The 24,040-nt window shown below is 33.6% G+C and overlaps 2 protein-coding genes across 2 annotated transcripts; both read left to right on the top strand.

Annotated features, from left to right (window-relative positions):
• The first annotated feature begins 24 nt into the window (after positions 1-24).
• LOC114417843 lies at positions 25-738 on the top strand. The gene is made up of 2 exons (XM_028382874.1): positions 25-227; positions 307-738. The coding sequence occupies exons 1-2, from the start codon at positions 102-104 to the stop codon at positions 598-600; spliced, it is 420 nt and encodes a 139-aa protein (XP_028238675.1). The 5' UTR covers positions 25-101; the 3' UTR covers positions 601-738.
• A 105-nt stretch (positions 739-843) lies between these two features.
• LOC114417727 lies at positions 844-4,785 on the top strand. The gene is made up of 3 exons (XM_028382803.1): positions 844-1,484; positions 3,242-4,222; positions 4,298-4,785. The coding sequence occupies exons 1-2, from the start codon at positions 1,456-1,458 to the stop codon at positions 3,861-3,863; spliced, it is 651 nt and encodes a 216-aa protein (XP_028238604.1). The 5' UTR covers positions 844-1,455; the 3' UTR covers positions 3,864-4,222; positions 4,298-4,785.
• The last annotated feature ends 19,255 nt before the right edge of the window (positions 4,786-24,040 follow it).

Raw genomic sequence — 24,040 nt, 5'->3', positions numbered from 1 at the left:
AGAGTAACTATTTTTAAAATGTGATGTTTTTTGAATTCAGTTTCCATTTTTTAAAACTTATTAATTTGTTTGTATGACCATTTTTTGTTTGAGTTGGTTAGATGGACGAAGATGAGTGGATGTATGAAATAATGTCTGAACAAGCGGATATGGATTATGAAAATGAAGAAGCATGTGGTGCGAATGAACCACATGTTGATTGTTTCGATGCGTTCAATACTTCTCAGGTTATAATGTTAATGTTTGTCACAGATTTAATAAAATGAATACTGGTAGAAAACTTAACTTATGTGGATTTCTTTGTAGGTGTTTGAGTGCCGAGATGATGTTTTGTGGTGGGCTCGATTCGTTGCTCATGAAAACGGATTTGTGGAGGTGATTTTAAGGTCGGACACCAACACAGGTAGTAGAGGAAGGACTACGTTTATGTTAATTGACTGTGAAAGGAGTGGCGAGTATAGGTGTAGGAAAAAAGAATTTATCAGAAGAGACACTGAGACTAAGAAATGTGGGTGTCCCTTCAAGCTTCATTGCAAGCCAGTGGTTGGAGGAGAAAGCTGGATGGTGAAGTTGATTTATGGAGTGCATAATCATGAATAGGCCAAGTCATTAGTTGGACATTCATATGTGGGGCGATTGACTAAAGCTAAAAAAACACTTATTGCTGATATGACGAAGTCCATGGTGAAGCCAAGAAACATTCTGCTAACTCTGAAGGAACACAATGCCAGTAGCTGTAAGACCATTAAACAAATATACAATGCAAGAAGTGCATTTCGTTCTTCCATAAGAGGAAGCGATCTTGAAATGCAACATCTGATGAAACTTCTTGAACGTGATCAGTATATTCATTGGCACAGAATAAAGGATGAAGACGTGGTTCGTGATATCTTTTGGTGTCACCCTGATGTAGTGAAGTTAGTCAGCGCATGTAATTTGGTATTTTTGATAGACAGCACTTACAAAACAAACCGGTACAGACTCCCACTGCTCGATTTTGTTGGGGTGACACCGACTGGGATGACATTCTCTGCCAGTTTTGCATATGTGGAGGGTGAACGCGTTAATAATTTGGTATGGGCTTTACAACTCTTCCGAGGCCTTTTTTTAAAGCGTCATGCCCTCCCTGGAGTTATTGTCACTGATAGAGACCAAACATTGATGAATGTAGTGAAGGATGTATTCCATGAATGTAGAAATTTGTTGTGCAGCTTTCACATAAACAAGAATGTGAAGGCCAAATGTAAATCACTAATTGCCCAAAAAAATGCTTGGGATTATGTCATGGATTGCTGGGGATGTCTGGCTGATTGTCCTTCAGAACAGTAGTTTAATGAATGCCTGAAGAAGTTCAAAATGGCTTGCGCACCTTGGCCAATGTTTGTTGACTATGTCAAGGAAACATGGATAATGCCACACAAGGAAAAATTTGTTTCCGCCTAGACTAATAAGGTGATGCACTTAGGAAACACAACAACAAACAGGTATGAAACTGTTGAACTATTTCTATTAATGTTGATTGTTGGATCAAGTGGCCTCAGAATAATTAAGAAGGGGGGGGGGGTTGAATTAATTATTCCTAAATCTTTACTAATTAAAAGTTTACTCTTCTAAGGCTTTTACTATGTTGTTAAGCAAATGAAGAACAGAAAAGAAACTTAACCAAAAGTAAAAGCATGAATTAAAATACACAGCGGAAAGTAAAAGAGTAGGGAAGAAGGAGACAAACACACAAGAGTTTTTATACTGGTTCGACAATACTCGTGCCTACATCCAGTCCTCAAGCGACCTGCGGTCCTTGAGATTTCTTTCAACCTTGTAAAAATCATTTTACAAGCAAAGATCCACAAGGGATGTACCCTCCCTGGTTCTCTTTCAACCTAGTGGATGTACCCTCCACTAAAATTGATCCACAAGAGATGTACCCTCTCTTGTTCTCAGTCAACAACCCAAGTAGATGTACCCTCTGCTTGTACCACAAAGGATGTACCCTCCAATGTATTAAGACAAATATCTCAGGCGGTTAAACCTTTGATACTTTGTGAATGGGGATACAAAAGAATTCTCAGGTGGTTAGTCCTTTGAAAACTTTTGTATAAGGGAAAGGGAAGAATCAAAAGAATTCTCAGACTGTGTTGTTTTGAATTCTTTGACAAGGGAGAAGGGAGACACAAAAGAATTCAGGCGGTTAGTCCTTTGTTCTTTTGGAAAAGGGAGAAGAGAGACACAAAAAGAATTCAGGCGGTTAGTCTTTGGCGAATTCTTTTTGGCAAAGGGAGAAGAGATGAAAAAGAATGAATAGCACAAGTTTTCAAGGTTTAGGAAACCAGAAAACTTTGGAAAGATTTTGGCACAAAGAAGAAGAAGAAGTTCAAAGAGATTCAAGGCTTGTAAAAGATTGTATAAGATTAATTGGATTGATAGAAAGATTGATTGAAAATGCAAAACAAAGCCTTGCTTTTATAGACTCTTCATGTCTGGTCAAGAGAATCATTTAGAAGAGTTATGACTTTTAGAAGAACTTAAAACCAATTTGAAAAAATAAAAAACCATTTGAAGAGTTACATCTTTTGATTTATTCAGAAACAATCACTGGTAATCGATTACCAAATCAGTGTAATTGATTACACAAAGCTTTTATGTGAAAGGATGTGACTCTTCACATTTGAATTTGAATTTCAACGTTCAAAGGCACTGATAATCGATTACCAAAACATTGTAATCGATTACAACTTTTTGAAATCAATTGGAACGTTGTAAATTCATTTGAAAACTTTTTCAAATCCATTTTGCTACTGGTAATCGATTACAATAATATGGTAATCGATTACCAGAGAGTAAAAACTCTTTGGTAAACATGTTTTGAGAAAAATCCATGTGCTACTCAGTTTTTGAAAAAACCTTTTCATACTTATCTTGATTAAGTCTTCTCTTGATTCTTGAGTCTTGAATCTTGATCTTGATTATTCTTGATTCTTGAATCTTGAATCTTGATTCTTGAAATCAAATTTGCTCTTGATCCTTGAAGTGTTCTTGACTCAATCTTGAACTCATTCTTGAATGTTGTCATCTTTGTTATCATGAAGTGATCTTGACTTTTGAGCTTTTTGTCATCATCTTTGTTATCATCCAAACTCCTTGAATCAATCTTGATTCATCATGAAGCTTGCTTCTACATTGATGAATAGATGGAATTGTATTATTGTATATGTTTATTTTTATTTGTGTATTTGAAATGTAGGGTTGAATCTGCTCACTCGTCTTTAAAAAGATTGTTACAAAATAGCCTTGGAAACTTATGCAGTGTGTGGGATGCCATGAACAACATGATTACGTTGCAGCACACGGAGATTAAAACATCATTTGAAACAAGTACACATGTCGTTGGACGTGTGTTCAAAAAAACCTTATACAGGAGGCTTCTTGGAATGGTTTCAAGGTATGCTTTAAATCAGATTACTGCTAAATTAGAGCGTGTTGACTATGCTGGCAAGAATCCCTCAAGTTGTGGTTGTGTGGTGAGAACAATGCTTAGTCTTCCTTGTGCTTGTGAGCTATCCAAATATATTAGTGGCTGCATCCCACTGGATTCAATCCATATGTTCTGGAGGAGACTCAGTTTTTCAGACCAAGGGTTATTTGAGCCCGAGGTGAGCATCAATGAAGTAATGGAAGCAATATCCAAAAGATTCGAAGAACTTGATGTTTGTGGCAAGTTTACTCAGAAGACTAAACTTTGGGATATTGCATACCCTGATCAGAATTCAATGTGTCCTCCTCCAGCAAAGGTTTACACAAAGGGGGCACCGAAGAAAGCTATGAGCAGGAACCCAAGGTCAACAAAGCGTGATCCATCTTACTAGGAGTATGTAGATGCCTTTGAATCTATGCAAAATAGCAATTCGTCGGTGAGGCGTACTGCATCATCCTCTGAGCAACCGAATCGAAGAACGATAATGCCCATGTTGGACCAGTTTCAACCATTTATGCACGACTTCATTGATAAGATTGTTGATGTCAAAGTTGATGGTAACTGTGGATATCAGTCGGTTGCCGGTTTATTAGGTATGGGTCAAGACTCTTGGTCGATGGTCTGCAACCATCTGCTTAAAAAAACTTGCCAAATTCTCAGAAGACTATATCAAGCTCTTTGGTGGCATGGAGAGATTTTAGGAATTTTGAGGAATTAAGGATGCCACTACTTGTTGATGGGTTAACCAAGGTATGTAATTTATGTATTTGATTTTTAAGAGTTATCTTTGAAATTAATTTTGATGTGTATATTTGTTTCATTCAGGTGACTACAAATAAGTGGATGGATATAACGGACATGTGACATGTCATTGCATCAAGGTATAACGTAATCGTTGTATCCTTGTGTAAACAACAAAGCACGACGTTCTTTCCTCTTAGAAGTCAACCGCTAGCAAATTCTTCATTGCATCATATAATTTGTATCGGTCATGTGTATGCCAATCATCTTGTTGAGGTACATTGTAGATATGAAGTGTTTTTTTTTATATATTTATGCAATGAGTTTTGTAGGATTGAGTTAACATTTTTTATTTAAAAGAACATTGTCCCTTACCGCCTGTAGCATTGTTATGGTCTAGCAATTGTCATCCTCAGGCGAAGCCGTGGCCAAATCCATATATTAGCAGAATGCAACATTACAAGAGCTTCGTGATGTTCAAGAGAGACTATATTTACATAAATGATGATTGAACATGTAATTTATAATGGCTGATCATTTTGAATTGGATATTCCCATTTACTTGTTTCGTCCACAACAAAATTATTACTTAATTCTAAAAAAGCATGTATGATATATTGTTGTCTGAGTTGACAACACATTGTGAAACAATGTGTATGATAAATTGTTGTCTGCATTAACATAAAGCGCGTGAAAGGACCTTGCACAACATGACTACACATGCAGATTTAATGCAAGCTAAAGCATGTCACGCCATTGGTGTAGTTGACAACACATACAGAAAGCATGTGCATGCGTATTTTTAATCTTTATAAAATGCAACATTGATATTAAAACTCATCTATATATATGACACAACCTAACACTATAAAAAACCACAAGTTTCAGTCGTAACCCAACTCTTACAAAAAACTATGGCATTCTTGGGAGAGACAAGCAGTCAGACAATTGTGAACTCCACATTAGGTTTTATTTTTCCAAATGGATCCATTGTTCATAACAAGAATGGTGTTTCCTTTCAAGCTTCCACTCCAGTTCCCATTCGAGTACCTAATGGGTGAGATTTTCAAACGTTAAAAATCAGAATACACAATACCCTTAAGCTAACCGACAAGCAATTTTTGGATAAAATTTACTACCAGCAGCCTTTCACATATGTAGGTAATCAATTTCCGTTTCAGTGTATGCAACTGAAAGATGATGCTGATGTTAACACAATGTTAATGTGTAATCATGAATTTTCATTTGTTGGTCCGATTGAGTTATTATGTAGCATTGCTAGAACCCCAGGTGATATTTTAAACTTACTTCAAGCTACTATGACCCCTACTCATGATGCCTTGCTATATTACAATGGGAGGTGGATCATATCATGCCAAAATGAGTTTGTTGGTTACCTCGTTCACAGGAAAAAATCTCAAAAAGTTTGACATTCCCACTGGATGTACCATGGATGAATTGAAGGATTTGATCAAGCAAGTTGCGCCTACTGGGATTTCCCCTTATGGTATTCATGAAACACAAATGGTAAGGCGATAGTTATTTCGAAAACTAAGTCACCATGAGTATTCAAAAAAAGTTATAAAATTCGAAATAATTGAACTCAAAACCAACGATGATGTGATGAAGGTGTTGATTGAGTCTAACTACTGGAAAAAGATTGGGCCAATAGAAATTTTAGCTGTTTTCAGTAAACCTGTACCGGAAATGGAAAACGAGTTGTCCTTGTCGCAAAATTAGCGTGAGTTAGTTGTAGTATTTGATGCAAATTTAATTTCGTTCGACTATGTTGAAGTTAATGTATTGTTTGAATTCATGTATCGTATAATCATTTTTTTTTCTGGAAATGGAAGATGACTTGTCGTTCTCTGTTAAATTTGATTTCTACTACTTTTACTTTTTTGTCGGTCTTGCAATTTTATTTTAAATATAAAAAAAACAACTACAACAACCGAAAAATAACAATTAATTATTTAAACTCGAGTAGTTCATTCTTTTTAAAGAAACTACTATAAAATTAAAATTTAATTAAAATACATTTTGTCATCAATTAAAAATAATTTAATGTTGAACTAATTAAAAATATTTAACAAATTACATTTAACTCTGATGCAAAATATGGAAATGAAGAAAATAAATAAATTATATGAGTCAATTATTAATTTAATATGTTGTATAATGCTTCAAATGAGAAGGTTTTATTTTTTAGTCTCTCAAATTAGAAGGTTTTATTTTTTAGTCTCTTAAAATAAAATATAAATGTTATGCCTAATTATAAAATTATAAAATACAAATACGGATTTTTATCTGAGGAGAGAAATTAAAAAATACAGTTTTTTAATTTGGTAGAATAAAATTATAATTTTTTTTAATTGGAAGTTTTTTAAGCATGTGTTTCCATGTTTTCAACTTCTTTATTTCAATTTCCATTTTTTGTTTAATTTTTTCTTTTCTACACCCTTTCCACAAATAATTCAAAATTAGATTCATTAAATTAGTTGTAAGACTCAAGATTTTGTGGTTCTTAATAAATTTAATCCAATGAAAAAGTTGTGTTCAAAAGTGTGTGTTATAACATTTTTTAACTAGAAATATCTACTTTTTACTCTTTAAACATCTTAAATAAATCTCACTATAACCCGTCATTATTTTTACTCTTGACAACTTGAACAAATTATCACTCTTAGCCAATAATTTTTAAAAAAGTTATTAATACAAACCCCACACATAATCTTTCAACCTTATGTTTTGATATCCTAGCATTTCTTAAAGGTACAAATATATTGACCCACATAAAATATTTAAGCATTGATACTTAGATAACTACATCATGCTTCCTGCACTCTAATTAAACATTCTCTCTCAGCACCACATATTTTATTAAAAGAAAATATTTTTTAGTCTCTTAAAATAAAATATAAATCTTACGCCTAATTATAAAATTATAAAATATAAATACGGATTTTTATCTGAGGAGATAAATTAAAAAAAAAAAACATTTTTTTTAATTTGATAGAATAAGATTATAAAATTTTATAAGCTAGATTAGGCAAAGGGAATACACAATCAATGAAAATAAATAAAACTAACATTACTAATGGAAATAAATAAAACCAACATTACTAATGAAATGGGTTCAAGTACAATATCTGTATATACATCGAATATCAATATAAAATATGTAAATAAACTACGTCTGATCCGTGCACCGCCTGCGTCGAGACCTAACATATACTAGCTAGTCTTGTGTGACACTCTTGGCCATCCTGAGGCATTCTTCGATCAGCTCATGTGTCGATGAGCCTGGCGTGACCACCCTTAGGCTCAGATGACGCTCCAACCTCTCTCAGCAATCCCATGGCAAACTTCTTGTTAAATACAAAACAAATAGATCACACAAATTATTATGAAAATATTGACGTAAATGATGTAAATTATTAGTATTACTTACCACTGCATGTCTAGGCTCCTCCACAGCGGGTCTCACAGATGTCGACGGTGCTCCTGGCTCCGGCACGTGTGGGATATCTGTCTGTGGGGCCTGAGGGACGACTCAGGGCTGCGGAGCATGACCATCTGGCAGAGGATCTGATGCCTGGTCTGGTGTTATGAAAGGATGCGAGATGCGGAAGAACCAGTCCATGTAGTCGTTGACACACTAACCTGGCATAACGCACACCTCACCTGTTGGAACCATATGATCCGAGTAGTGCATCCACCTGTCGTGTATATCATCATACGACACCCATGAATTGACAGGCAGAGCAAGAATGGTCTGGGTGTATCCAAACTGCCGCATGACCCTCTCTGGTCGGTAATACACAGCAACGGGCCCCCAGCGCAGGAGACCGGAATAGCTTGAAATCAAATGGAAGTCCCAGACTGGTTGATGCTCCCTATATGGGATCCAACAGACATTCGGAATCCAGAGTCGGTTCAGGCGCTCCCTGTACGCCGATGTACGTATGCTCTTCACGGTCTTCTTTGTTGCAATCCACCTACAGGCACGCGGTGAATCCTTGTCGTTGTCCTGATCAGCAGTGGACTCCACGATTGAGGGAAAGTGCTTGTATATCCAGCACTACAGAGGTAACATCAAAATGATAAACATTAATAATGAAAGTCTAACAAAATTTAAAGTTAAACATTGTTGAACCTCAACAAATGAAAAACATGTTTGTTACCTGCAGCAGTGTGATGTAACCGCCAAGTTGTCGGCTGCTGCTGATAGAGGCATCGTTCAGCTGGACGTATATATGCACCAGTGCAGCTACTCCCCAGGCGTACCTCCCGGTCTGACTGAGGTCACGAAGGGCCTCCAAATACACAACATGAAAATTGGTTGCACTCTGTTTGCTAACAGAGTACAACCCAGAAGATGAAGAAGATACGTGCGAGCCGCAGCTGTCCAGTGACCTGCCTGGCATCGACGCTCGTAGATATGACGTACCCATTGCAAGAGTACGTACGGTCCATGACACTACCCTGTCTCAACCCTGGTAGCCTCTGCAGAGACCATCAATAAGTCCACCAACATCTGAATCGCATCATCCACGTGCAAGGGTTGAAAGGCGTGCAAGTCGCCAACCACGGGCAAATGCAGAAGTGATGAGACGTTGTCTAGCGTGATCGTCACCTCTCCCACAGGGAGATGGAAACTAGACGTCTCCCGGTGTCACCGCTCGACAAACGAGGACAAAAGTCCCCGATCGCCAGTGTCTATCGAACATGCGATCAGAGGACTTAGTCCTATCCCAGCAACTAGTCCCTCAATGGCAAGGACAGGCCTGCCTAAACTATGGACCTTCCTCCCGTGAGAGGATAACTTCAACTCAGGACGCTCCTGAATTGAAGTATAAAGTAACACAAAATTCGTTAAAATCATCATTTAAAGGAAAACTAATTTCAATCATAAAGTATAATTAACAAGTAACTAAAAATAAATATTATAAATACCTCTCCCGTCTATACGCTGCAAGCAATGTGATCCGCATACTGGGTCAGCACGGATGGGTCGCCCGGACCACCCGGAAATCCCTCATGCTCATCGTTAGTAGCCTGAGCGCCCGTGTCTGTAGGAATGTCTGCCCCAGTGTCCTTTACATCAGCTGGTGCCATCGGGTCATCCGAAAATACGTCAGCCTCTACATCTGGCGCAGGAAGTACTGACTCATCGTGCACCGTAATCATAGGTACTCGTTGCCTCCATGCGGATGCGGTAGACCGTCGACGCTACGGAGCATCATCAGAATCATCATGATCTCCTCTGCCCACACCTCTGCCAGTAACGTGACCTAAGGCATGACCTAATCCTCTAGTCCTAACCATGATCTGCAAATGAGTACCGCAAATTCCATCACTGATTTCATTCTCTCAAATTTCATTGGTCTAACGCATATAGGCATTATCTTTTCAGGCACTACTTGGTAGAAAAAGGATATTCACTTTGAAATTAAGATATATGCATTGCTTATAAGTGACACTGATTTGGAAAGGTGAGAGATTTGGGAAGGAATATTCCCTTCAAAGTTAGAATCATACAAGTTGACATGCGTGAGTCTCACAAACCCACCAAAGTCAGATGACAAATGAGAATGATTAAAATCATTGAAAGCATGGTTGAGTGACTGAATATGAGAAAGATGGAATGAGAGGGTGTCATGGGGAGGAGTTTTTTAAGTGCAGCAAGGCAGAGGTGTCATGGGGTGGCATGCATAAGGAATGACAGGGTGAAAAACAAAGGATGGGCAAATGGGAACACAAAAGGAACCAATAGTGATGAGCAATTGCAACAAATGTGAGCCAATAGTTATGCCAATATTTGGATAATTTCAGACAAGCACTAGGTATCTTTTGGAATTTTTTAAATCAAGAAAATTGTCATCATTATATGTTTGGAAAATATCTCTAATCATCAATTACGTAAACCAATAGTTGTAACTTTGTTCCCAAGGGTGCAAGAAATCAATAATTATCTAGGAATCCGAAGATTCGATTATTGTGGCTAGTGGAATGCTCACAATTACCACCTTAATTTGGTCAGATTATCCCCTGTATAATACCATAAATAATGTACATGCGTGAAGAACAAAGCAAAATGCAACATTTAGTATTAGTGACTTGATAGAGAGCAAAAAACTATGCTAATCTACTCCTAAGAAAAACACTATTAAAAACTATAAAAAAAAATAAAAGGAAAACAATATTTTATTAATTTCTCATTCATTCATTTCCCTGAAAGAAGATATATCTATATATAATCATAATTCATGCTAATCAATATATATTATTTATCTATATGTCAATATCTCATTATTTACAACCAAATTGTGACTAAGGTCAAAACAAATTGTGACAACAATCTAATAATAATGATCCAAATTATAGGTAATATTTACTCTTCTACCAAAGTAATACTAAACGTTGAAAAAAAAATTCATCGAATATATAAAGTACTCACGTTGTTCAGAGTTCAAACGAATACCTTGTGACAAAGAAATAGCCTTGATGAAGTAAGTTGCAAATTTCAGAAACAAAAACACACCAAATTCAGATTTAACAATTTTTAAAATGCATATGCAGACAGCTTATGGATCAACTTGATCCGTAAACGTTGTTTAGACAGTTTACGGATCAAGTTGATCCGTAAACTGTGCTACACACTCTTGATCCGTAAGGTTCTTTCAGATCAACATGATCCGAAAGAACCTTACGGATCAACTTGATCCGTAACGTTCACGTTCAATCTTATTTTTTTTAAATGCTAAATATTACATAAATAACAAAGTTAAGTATACTCTAAGAAGACCAACTTCAAGCTCTTAGGCGTGTGTTTACGAAAGCTCAAAACTATATAAAAATCTTAAATTGTCTTTCCAAGGCATGGAGCAAAAAACCATAATATAAACCTTACTTAATAGATTCAGTCCACTACTACTCTAACCAATAATATTTTGTTTCAAGATAGGATAGTTTAGGGTGCATTTGTTTGAAAGGAAAGAAATAATGTACAAGGGAAAGTTTGTACTTTGTTTTGTGGGATGCACATCTCTCTACTTTAATTCAAAACAATTTCTTCTATTTCTGTCTTATTTATTTTTCTCCTGTAAACCAAATACACCCTTAACTTTATCCTTAAAAAGAGTTGTCTTTTAAAATTCTATAAAATCTTAAGTGCCATGCTATATGGTACGAAGGGAGGGGAGTGAAATGCACGAAATTGCTTGGTATAACTTCATAATTAAAAGGGCTAACATATTATTGTTTATGATATGTAATTATTTTTAAAAATAATTAATTAAAATTTATCAAATAACAATTTTATCAAATGTCTATAATCAGGAGGTGGATGCATTACCAAAATGAGCCAAGGATTTTCTTAACCATTCTAACTACTCACCAGTGTCCTCGAATGAGTCAAGGCTTTTCTTAATGATTTTTTCTAACTACTAATTAAATTTCAATTTTAAAATGATCCAAGGTTTTTTAAAATTGTCCTCATTTAAAATTTAATATATAAATTTCAATTTTCTCACAATTTATCTAATATTTAGCATTTTAAAAAATTAATATTGACTGTTAATATAAATTAATATATAAATTTCAATTTTATGGATCAAGTTGATCCATAAAGTGTCTAAACAAAGTTTACGGATCAAGTTGATCCGACATGATCCGAAAGAAGCTTACGGATCAAGTTGAGTTTACGGATCAACTTGATCCATAACTTCCATTGCTGCAAATGACGCCGACGACCTCAGCGCAACGATGCTTACCTCGCCAATGCCAACGCGCGGAGGCAGCAACACCACCGTCAACTTGGTTGGGATAGTCAACACCCACGGTGGCGTGGTCGCAAAATGAAACGCCGACGAAGAAGACAACGACGATGTAGGAATGTCGGGAACAAATGCGCTGTGGATGATGAGGACCGTGGGTTAAGCTTTTTTGAGACCAGCCTAGACTAAAAGGAAGAAGAACGAAGGTGATGTGAGGTGAGGGGTGAGGAAGGAGACCAAAAGCTTCAGTAAGAAAGAAGAAGAAAAAATGGTGAGGAAGAAGAAGCAGAACACGGGAGGGAGGGGGAGAGACGAGAATGAATCGTTTATTTTTAAATAATTAAGCCAGGGGTACAAATGTCTTTTCCCCTTAAGTGCTGGGTGCACCAGCAAAAATGTTGGGTGCACCTAGCAGCACTCATTCCATTATAGCAGAAAATTCCCCCATGACAAGCCCAGAATATGAGGCCATAAATTGTAGAGGTGCAGGTTTGGCCTCAAGGTAATGGGCCAAACCTAACCAGTCCAAACAAATTGGATCTTATTGTATGACAAAACCACATATTGGTAATTTGTTTTAGCAATTTTTGAATTTCCTCAAGCAATAAGATTTTACTAGTCCCAGTAGAGCCTGCGATGAACACTAATTTGCCTTGTGGGATGGTAGACAAAATATGCTTATGCTCATTTCCCCATTCTATTCGAGTGATGTGTGTGCTTATATGGGTAGAATAACTCTTGAATGACGACAAGGTACCAAATTCAGTGATCCAAGTTTTCGAAACTAAAACATGTCTTAAAAGGCCTAAATAGTAAATTTCAAAAACTTAAGAAAATGTGAAAATTAACTTGAAGAACACAATAATCAATTATGGAAAAAAATAATTGATTACTTGACCACACGCTATTAATAATTGATTATTTTGGGACTATCAAATACAAGGGTGCGCAAATAATCAATCCAATACAGATGAAGGTATATATTGTACTTTTTAACTTCAATGCAAAAGCAATTTTATATGAGCATGTGTCCAATGTGATAAAATTGGACTTAGTACAATATTTTCTAAAACAAATATAGCGTCCAACACGCTATTAAGTGAATTGCGTCCAAAATATTTTATGAAAACTAGTATCCAATGTGCTATGTTGCTTTTAGTCCAAAAAGATAAAGAAAACTTAAAGCTCTAATTTATACTTACGCTAAGTTTTATTTCGTATGACAAAATGAATATACACATGTGTTCTGATCGAGGATGATTCTGTTAAAATGTTTGTCGCCTTTTTGAAAATATGTCTTCATTTGGATTTCAAGTATTTGTTTTTAAGGTAAGCCAAAGGCATAATCAAAATATTTTATGTGCAAACTATTTTTGTAGTAGTGGGATAAGGTAAACGCTACTAAAAAAAGGATTGTACCTTTTGTCTTTCTCTCTCTTATTACATGCCGACGTAGCAAGCAGAAAAGCTGTCTAGACAAGAATATTTCAAGGCTTTGATCCCTACAATGGTTATATCCATAGAAACCTATACATAAAATATTGAAGCTTTGAAGATATAGAACAATTATGAGAAAACCAAGTCCTGAACAGTTTTTTGATATACACAACTCTCATCTTTGAACAATTAACTCTAATCCTAAAGGTTTAATCTCATCTTTGAACAATTAACTCTAATCCTAAAGGTTTAATCCCGTGCTTAGCAAAGTTATTTTGTATTGCATTGTATTTTCTTTTTTCTCTTTTTGAGAGTTGACTTTTGTATAAATATTTCAAACTTTGTTGTTTGAGAATTACAAAAGTGACTTAATGAAATGAGATTATTTGGGGGTTTAGCAATCTTAAGGTGAGATTGTGAATGTGTTAAAAGTGGACTAGAGAATACTTGTTATAAGATAAAAGTGACAGTGATAGAATACTTATCATAATCATCTATTGATTAGTAGACCTTTCTTAGGTTGAAGAAAAATTAGACATAATTCAGATTGAGTAAATGAATATAAAAATTAAACAAGTGTTTTTATAATTGTTCTAACATTTTTTGTCCTCTCATGTTTTTATTTTAAAACACAAGATTTATGAACTAGTTTTTAAACTCACATTCGCAAAATCCTTTTCAAAAAAGTTTTTAAGTTTGTACAAAAACTCTATTCAATATATCTTTTAGTGTGTTCTTTTTATTTTAAATTTTACAAAATAAAAGATAAATTAATTTAAATTAAAAAAGTCAAACCCAAAATTGGGTGTTCATAGTACTGTGTTACACAATGCACATACTACTTAAGTAAAAGGCTTAGGATCAAATACTAAATGTTTGATTTTTTTTTTCATGTCTCATGCATCTATTTTGAATTGTATTCTAAAGCCTAATCAATTAAAAAAAAACTAAGCAAAAGGAAATTAATAAATATTCCTCCTCCATTACTAAGTATACCTTTATTTTATATTTTTTCCCCAAAAATATTCCCATATGATAATTAATATTTGGATATATGTTTCAAAAAATTATTTTCAAAAAATATACAGTAACCATCAAACATTTGCTATCCTTATTTCGAAATGGAGTATATCTTAACAATAGTTAAATATTATTATAATAAATATTCAAAATATCATAAACACATTTAAAATTTATTATGATTATAGTAAGAGGAGTATTGGGAACACACTTTTGGCACACTTTTTCAAACACTTTCTCTCTATTTGGTTAAAATTTATTAAAAACTATAAAATCAAGAGAGAGAAAGAGTGTCATTATATATGATGTGAGACTCACCAAATTTTGTCATTTCAATAAATTTTCATCAATGAGAGTGTGTTTCTAACATTTTTTTAAATAACAACAACAACAACAACAATAATAATAAAGTTCATAAATATTTAATTATTTATAATATAAAAAGAGGAGGAATCAAGATATACCGGTGTAAAGTTGACAATTATTACATCATTTTATAACTTTGAACTAGATAATGTTTTCTTAAAACTCACCATTGGGTTGAAAGTTCATTTCTTGTAGATTACATATACAAAATTTTATATTAATCCAAAATCACTTGCTACATTGTCCACATAAATTAAAATCAGCGTAATATAAATATTTTAAAATATACTAAAATATGGATAATTTGATTACCTTCTTGTTGTTGTTTGATTCTGACAAAATTTGACATAGACAATTTTGGTAGTATGTAGATATAATTCAATGGCTAGATCTATAAAATCACATTTTATATCAAGTTATATAAATAGTGTAACAGTTGACTAAGTTACACTGATGTAATTTGATCACTCCTCATATAAAAAAAAACTAAAATATATTTTTTGTAACACTATGATTTTCGTAATGCATGATTAAGTGCTCAATATATACTTGTTTATGATGATAATTTGTTAAATGATCGAAATGTAATTTATCATTGTTTCCACACTTGATTCTTATCAATCTCAAACAACTTATTTTATTTAGTGTGGTAGAATCATAACTGTAAGTTCTTTTTATTCAAACTAGCAGTTGATATAACTTTCAATTAAAGAAATCATAAGACCAATCTAATACATATAAGATTTTAACATAATCATATATTATTGTACCACATTCGAAAGTATTCATTTTGATGGTTAGTCTTTGTAACCAAAGTTGTTTTTAATAATCAAAAGATACTGGTTTTAAGTATAGTTATAAAAGTGATTTCCAAACAATTCTATAGTTTTGGATAATACGAATATTCTTAGACAAATAGAAATGTATAAATTGGCTGGTAAGTAAAATTGTAAAAGTAAGGAAAGTAACAAATTTGTAATGCAAAAGGCTTTTGAAAGTAAATTAAATTGAAACACAATCAATAATTAAAATAACATAAATGTAAGGTACTTGAAATGAAAATTGAAAGTACAAAATAAAATAAAAGTTGCAGAAAAGTAAAGAACAAGAAATAAGTAAGTTTGAGTTTAGAGAAGAAATAAAGATTGGAAAAAGTATAAAAGTTTGGAGAAGAAATGAAGGGAGAAGAGATTGCATGAAACCCGTAAATTAACCAAAGAGAGAAATTACATGAACAATAAATTGCATTAAGAAATGGGTTTGGACATACACATTGTCCTAGTAACCGGTAGCTATTTTCCTTGTGTGGCGTGTTGGTGTAAAGGTTTCTATGATCTTCGCAACCAAGGAAAAATGTCGACCAATGTGCCTATTTCAATCCAACGGTCAAATTATAAGATCTATACAAGTGTACAACATACTTTGAATTAGTTATCCTAGATTCTGCCACCTACATCTTCGTGCTTTCCATCACAAAACCGTTCATAATTACTTTTGCACTTTTGATCAAAACAACGTGCCTTCGATGATTTTCTCTTCATATTTTTGTGGAACATCTAACTTCAACAAGCTACATTCTGGTGTAGTTTCCATCTTGTAAGTCTTTATGTTAGGATTGTCATTTTAACATAACCTTAATATTATGTTTTTTTGCTTCTTTTGATTCTTGTACTTAGAAAAACACTCTAACACCCCTAACAGTACCGTAAGAGAATATTAAATTTTAATTCATGATAATTATAAAAGAATTAATAAATAGTTTGTTTTTGCTATGTGCCATAGTGTTATTAATATATTTTCATCATTGGCTTAATTTGTGGGTTGAGATGGTGTTGGGTTTTGTAAGTGAGCTTTAATTGTAGAAAGGGGTGTAGTTAGGAGAAAACATACGTGCAAAAAGAAAATTCCAAGACAACTCCAAGCTTCAAAATCATTAGAAGCTCAATCTTCCTCTCATCCCCTTCATTCTTTTTCTTCTCAAGAAAACCACCTTCATACCATAAGGGAGTTTGGGATTTTTACACCACTAGAAACCCTTTTTCCTTCTTCATAATTTCTTTATTATATTCCTAGTGGGTAAGCGACACTTCTCTTCTCCCTTGGTCTCTTTCTTTCCCTCTCAAGAAGCTCTCTAATAGTTTTGACTAACTTATTGGTGGGTGGATGAAATCTTGATTGAAGCTGTTAGGTACGGAAGACCATTCATACCTACCATAGATTTTGATGATTAACAAAGAGTATAAATTGTTGATATATTAATAGGTTTATGATAAGTGGACAAGATCAATGTTATTAAAGAAATTAACTATTATTCACATATATCGTCACTCCCAAAACAAAAATACTTTGTAAATTATTAATCGACATCCACCCTTTTACACCAACCAATGTTATACAATGAGTATGCACAACACTCACATCCAATTGGTATAAGTTTCATACATAATTTGCATCCAATGTAGTACAGAAAAGTTATGCCAATTGAAAAAGGAAGTACATGTATTCTCTCTCTTGAAATTTCAGTTTGCTTTTCTTTATTTGAATTGTTAACATTCAAATTTAAGAAAAGGACAAAATAGAAGAGAATAGAAGGTCTACACAGAATATTCCTTAAGGGTCGCTTTCATTGAGTACGATTAGCACATGCAGTTGTCTATACTTTTATTCTTTGCCTCTTAAATCAAAGCATGGCATGTAGCCTTATACCTAAGTGTGAGACAATGGTCATTTCAAGGACTCAACACTAATCTCATAACAGATCCTTCACTAAAGTCTATAAAAGGGAGACTCTACCCAAAAACATGTTAGCGAAAAATTACGAGAAAACGAGAATAACTTTGAAGCAAAACTGTGCAGAAATTATTGGACGATTCATTTAAGCTTTTATTGTTTATTCTTTGCTAAGCAAAGTTATCTTGTATTTGTTCTTTATTGCTTATCCACTCATTGAGTATTATTGTATACTTGTATTCATTCAAACTATTGTTTGTGAAAACAAGGAGAGACTCAGTGTTAAACAATACCTTTTTAAAAAAAATTCAGAAGAAGTCTAAGTTAGTGCTAGAAGTGGCTAGAAGAATACTTGTATAGCCAAAAGTTGCAGGACAAAATACTTGCTTTGTAATCAAGTTTTGATTAGTAGACCCCTTTATGATTGTGTAAAGAAGAATTGGACATAGTTTTGTTTGAGTGAACCTTTATAATTAAATCAAGTGTTTCGAAGTTTCTTCTTAACGATTTTACTAAACATTCCCTCAGTGCTTTCTGTCATTGTTTTCAAACCAAATGTTCGCTTGAAAAACCATTCTAGAACCTTATTTTACATAATTAGTGGATGGTTAAACTTTTTTTATCAGAACTCATTTCTTTTTACTGGATGACTTAACTCACACACACACACACACACACACACACACATATGAACCTGTGATAAACGTTTGAAAACTCATTATCTTTGATTAACATATATACTATTCAACCTCATTTCTAGTCTGATTATTGTTATTTCTGAAGCTTATTATGATGTTGGTTTAGGTGCCTCCTATAGTTGAAGCAAGATCACTAAAAAATCCACAAAGTTTCTTTCTTTCATCTCCTTCTCATGGAAATCTCAAAGTTTTAGGTAAGGGAAACTTAACCCTTTTTCTTTCCTTATGGTGGTTTTATGTTCTTCTTTTGTTGGTGAGTATTGATATGTTTATTACGAGTTTGGATGCTTGGGTAGTCATTAATGGAGTCAAAAGCTTAGATTCGTAGAAAAAGAATGTTGTAGATTTCGCAGTTTTGGCTAAGCTAAAATTTTTAGCTTCAGCTAATTTTCGTTAGATTTGGGTCTGCATGAATTTAGCTCAAGCTAAAATTTTTTGCTAAGCTAAATTATGGTTGAGCTAAAATTTTTAGCTTAGCTAATTTATGGCTGAGCTAAATTTTCTAGCTTAAGCTAAATTAAGACATCATGTTTCATTTTACCTTGAATGTTTTCTCAAGAGTTTCCAAATCAATTTCAAATGTGTATATAAATATTTTATGAATTGTATAGAAGAAATAAAGTTACTTTTATGTGGATTACTCTCTTGTTTGAGATATTACCTTAAAAAGATGAATGTAGAAAATTTATGAATCTTATAAATGTTGAAATAAATGTGATAGTTTTATCTATAAGATAAGTATTTTATTGTTGAAATGATTGGGTGATTGTTGAAATGTCATATCTTGAGAAGGCAAATTTGAATGAATTGAAAATTATGTAAATGAATTATCTAAATGCAACATGTTATTGATTAAATATATTATGTTGTGGTTGAGATGTCTATGTTCTTGAGATGATGGTGATACTTGTTATTCTTGTATGGGAATTGTTCCTATGTGTGGAGATGAGCTAACTATAAGCATTGGAAAGATTTTTGTTGTTGAGAATGATATACATGGGAGGATGAGTTTCATGGCAAAACTCTATCTCATTAAAGCAACCTGGGGGTCTCGCCTAGTGGGTATCTTTCCAAGTACCACCCCTATGTTTTAACTTCTAAAGTCATGTAAGAGAGATTGAAACTATTTCCCAACAAGTTTAATTGACTCTTTTGGTGTATAAGGAATGAGTTGTTATTGTGTTGTTGTTGTTGGTACATGGTGTGTGCACTAAAATGTATTGTTATTGTTGTTAGTACATGGTGGGTGCACAATTTATGCACAAACATATGAGTAGGCACGTAAGTTGAGGGTGTTAAGTGGACTTTCTGAAGTGACAAAAATATCACAAGAAAAAGGGTTGAATTGGAATGCTGAAAATTTTTAAAGCTTCCTTTGAAACAAAAAGGTTTTTGATGATAGTTTAGAATGAACTAGTTCAAAGTAAAGAATTGTTCTGAACTTAGAATGGAAATTCAAGTTGCTTAGAATGAAAATGCAAACGGTTCTGGAAAAAGTTCTTTTGCAGATTAAAAATTTTGTTTCAAAGGCAGTTGTTTACTTAACACCTTTTGATTAAAAAAAGTTTAGTTTAGTTGTTAAGATGAAAGGTTAACCGATTTTGTATTTTGATCAAAAGTAGTTTTTAGATCTGTGTAAACTTGGGCTACGAGTAAAGAGTAAGAAGAAGGAGGAGTGCATATAGGTTTTTATATTGATTCACCTTAACCTTGGGCTACGAGTAACCCTCACCCTTAAAGATAAGATTTCACTAACAACTAGACTAGCAACCATTGGGTTTCAACAAATTGTCAATTCCCTATTGGACTTCAATCCTAGCCTCGACTAGACCAACTATACCAATGGGTTTCACCTTTGCCAACTACTATTGGACTTTTATAGGAAAATGGATTTTTGTTTAACTACATAGAATATAGATTTTCATCTCATAATGAGGGATTCTACTCATGAATTTAATTTCACATTTCTATCTAAGATATTATAGACTTTTCAAGTTCAATTCAAAAGCAGTTTACTCTCAAAGAGAGGGTTGAAGCTAAAATACAGATTTCTCACTCAAAGATATTTTTTTTTGCTATACTATTTTGGTAATGCTTAAACTTGTTCTACATGCCTTTCGAAAATGCTTCAAATATATCCCAAGAAGACTATTGAGGTGGGCTCCACACAACTGGCAAGCTTCTAGAGTAAGTAGGTGCGCTTTACAAATGCCATAAAATGACAACATGCAGTACCATTCTGGGGGACCTTTTTTATGAGCATTTTGAGAACCATCAGAATATTCATTCTCATGTTTACTGAGAATGAATCCATACTCAATGAATTCTTTTGATGAAGTTCAAATTGATATCTCATCCTGGTGTAGTTCAGCTTTGTCACTCTTAACACTTATTCATAGCTTCAAATATTCTAAAGTTAATTACTTTAGAAAGACTTAGTAGAAATTTAGTTATTGGTGTGTTAGTGTTCTATCCAAGGTCAGGTTGAGTGGTATACCTTAGTCTTTCATTCTAATGCTTCACATCAATGCTTCTCATGGACATGTTCAACATTCAACAAATTTGCATCTTTTTATGCATATAGCTTTCCCTTTTTTATGTGCCTTAAGTGAATGTGGCAACATATGGAAAGTGATTCGGATGTTGTCCAAGTGATGCTTTCTAAGTCATTATGAAACATTCTGGTGTTCAAAAAGTCAGAGTCAAGTCTTCACCATTTCGATGTAGACTTTACCATAACTTAATTCTGATTCAAGATGTTCTTCATGTAGCCTTTGGCGAATCTTCTATGTGAGGCCTTATTGTTCAATATCTTGCCAAGAACTAATTACTCAAAGGAAAGAAAACTTCATCATTCTGATGAGCTTTAAGAATTCTTTTGAGTTGTCAACTCTAACAGTTGTTTTGAACCTTTTTGAGTATATCAGAATGAATATATTTACATTGCTAATGGTTTGTCATAATTAAAATAATCAGGGATGTGAATTCAACACTCTCAACCTAGTGTTGGAGGTTTTCATGGTGGCTAACAAAAAGGGGCCTACAGAATAGACAAATGGGTGAATCCCTATAAATGTATGATCTTGCAAACCTATAAAGGTAAGTCAATACTCACACTTGTCTATATTTGATAAAACTACACTTTCTTCGTAGGGTTAACCCAAGAGACTCCTTGAATAGCCAGAGTGTGAATACTAAGTTAGGGGATGAGGCTCATGGGGGACCGCTCATATTATGTTGAAACTCTATGGAATATAATCAATGTTTATGTCTGGTGCGACCTAGTTGGCTGCTGGTGTATGTTAGTAGTGGCGACCTTGGTTTGGTTAGCTATCAATGTTTGTTAGTTGTGATGATTAAGTATGATGAGAATTTGTGTTAGTTGATGTCAATTGTAATTTTATGTGATCTACGATGTTTATGACTCATGATGATGAATGGTGATGGAACTATATTGTTGTTGATGGTTTGAGGAATATGTTTTAAGGTTATATTAGATATATTAATTGAGATGAATGATCTAATGTGGATGTATATTGACATTTATTGATGAACAATAAAATGTCTATTAAATGAATTGGGTTTTGAGATAAGCGTATGAATTGAGTTTTATTATAAATTTCTAACTGGTTAGAAAAGTATTTCCAAAGCATATAACTTAAATTTAGTATTCTCTTTTTCTTCAATAAATTGTTTTGGATTATTTGTATTTGCATGTTTGTTTTGGTAAACTTACCCATGCATGTTGCACGTGTGGTTCATGCTTGTGATGATCCCATACTCGATGTAAGTGGGGAGCAAATGACTTCTAGGGTGGATCTTCTTCTTAAACAAATAGTAGATAGAGCAAGCATCAAACTTAAAGCTGCATTCTTCTTTTTCTTTTTTGGGGTTTTAGTTTCATGTATAGACAAGGGCAGACTAAGACTCAAACCAAAAGGGGGCCCAACCATATATACATATATAAATGATTCGAGATTTTATTTATAAAAGTAAAATACCAAAATGTCATATATGGAATATAAAAAAATTCCCTTCTTTTATGCGTTTGATACCTTTGCATGTTGCTAATATAATGATCTGTGATTACACTGACTCATCTCATTGTGTTTTTAAATTTTAAGTTAATGACAATAAAGGAGGTTCACTAGTAGCGTTTAACAAAGCCCAAGGAAAATAAAAACTGATTGAATAATAAATAAAATTTGATAAAAAAAATATAATATTTAGACAAAATTTGTTTCAAAAAAGATAAAATAAATTACACCGGTGCTACTTGAAATGTTTCCATATTGCACACAATATTATTTTTTATCCATACATTAACCGCCTTAATTGTTTGAAAAATATCACGCCAATGTCCCTTATACATTACTCGAATCCCTTCATTAAAAAAATGTTACATTGTGTACTCTTATATATAAGAGAGTTTGTTGTACAGTTAAAAAAAGGAATTATGTGAAATATGAAAAAATATCAAGAAAAGCCAATGTAATTTACTAAAAAATAAGATTATTATTAATTTTATAATTTAGAAAAGGTTAGAAATAAACACTGATTATATAATAATTAAAATTTAATAGAGCATAATATTTACATAAGATAAATCATTTTTTTCTTAAAAAAGAAAGATATAAGATAAATCTTTTTATGATTTGATTAAGCATGAAATCCAATAAACAATGATAATTGAAATAGAGATGATAGCATTTTCAACTTTTAAATGAACTTCATAATAACAAAAGCTGCTAAAAGAAACTAGTTTTTTTAAAAAATAACTATTTTTTGGAAGGATTATGTCAGAGGAGGATGACCATCTGAAACGTAGTTCTAAGAAGGTCAAAACAAAGGACAATGACATAGTCGTGGATGGGAGTATGGAGGATTCCCATGGTGTGGAGAATGAAGGGACTATTGAGGAGAAAGTAGACAAGACACCAAAAGGGGATGAAATTAATAATGTAAAGTCATATGTGGAGAACCTTCTGATGACAGAAGGGGATAGAGTATTCACTTATTATCAGAGTCTCTTGAAGAAGATGGAAGTATTGGAGGAGAAATATGCAAAATCGTTGGAAGCTAGGGTGGAGGATGAAGGGGAGCTTGACCCATGCCCAACTATACCTCGTGACTCAGGTGGAGTTTGAGCAGTGGTGTGAATCATGGAAGAACTCACTAGTTATTAATGTGTTGGGGAAACAAATAAGTTTTAGAATGATTGAGAATAAGATCCAATGTGAATTGGTGAGAGTGGGAGTAGTTAAAATAGTGGATATGCCTCACGATTTTTTCCTGCTCCAGTATGCAGTGGAAGGAAGATTATAAACATGCCTTATTTGATCGCTAGCCAGTACATTGTGGTTTAGCGTTGGCATTCATTCTTTACGGTTACGACCATAAAGGTAAGGAGGATTGCTACGTGGATTCATATTCTAGGTTTATGTTGTGAATTATGAGAGAGAAGAATATGAAGATCAGAGTAATGATGGATAACGCACACAGATCTAGTTATGAGCTAACACTTTAACACTGCTTTTTTAATGATGAATATAAATCCACATTACAATTTGCTTTAATCTATACAAAATAAAGTCTATTTATAGACAACTGGACTTACATAAAATTGCTAAGAAATAGCAAACAATTAGTTAGTTAGTAACAGTATTAAACAGAATGAACAGAATTGCACAAAATTGAACAGGTCAGCATAACTGATTGGACCAAGCCTACAAATCTCCACCTTGGTTCAGTAGCTATGAATTTTTGAAGGATCAACAGCGTGGCTGCTAATTTTTGAA

Source organism: Glycine soja, chromosome 7, assembly GCF_004193775.1.
Source record: "Glycine soja cultivar W05 chromosome 7, ASM419377v2, whole genome shotgun sequence".
In the NCBI taxonomy this organism is placed as follows: Eukaryota; Viridiplantae; Streptophyta; class Magnoliopsida; order Fabales; family Fabaceae; genus Glycine; species Glycine soja.
Note: the sequence above shows the minus strand (reverse complement) of the source record. Positions and strands in the feature narration are given on the sequence as shown.

Excerpts from the sequence above, each read along its gene's own strand:
- LOC114417727 (XM_028382803.1), top strand. The coding sequence starts at position 1,456 with ATGCACTTAGGAAACACAACAACAAACAG. Across the intron at positions 1,485-3,241 it reads GGAAACACAACAACAAACAG|GGTTGAATCTGCTCACTCGT; the intron begins GTATGAAACTGT and ends TTTGAAATGTAG.
- LOC114417843 (XM_028382874.1), top strand. The coding sequence starts at position 102 with ATGGACGAAGATGAGTGGATGTATGAAATAATGTCTGAACAAGCGGAT. Across the intron at positions 228-306 it reads ATGCGTTCAATACTTCTCAG|GTGTTTGAGTGCCGAGATGA; the intron begins GTTATAATGTTA and ends ATTTCTTTGTAG.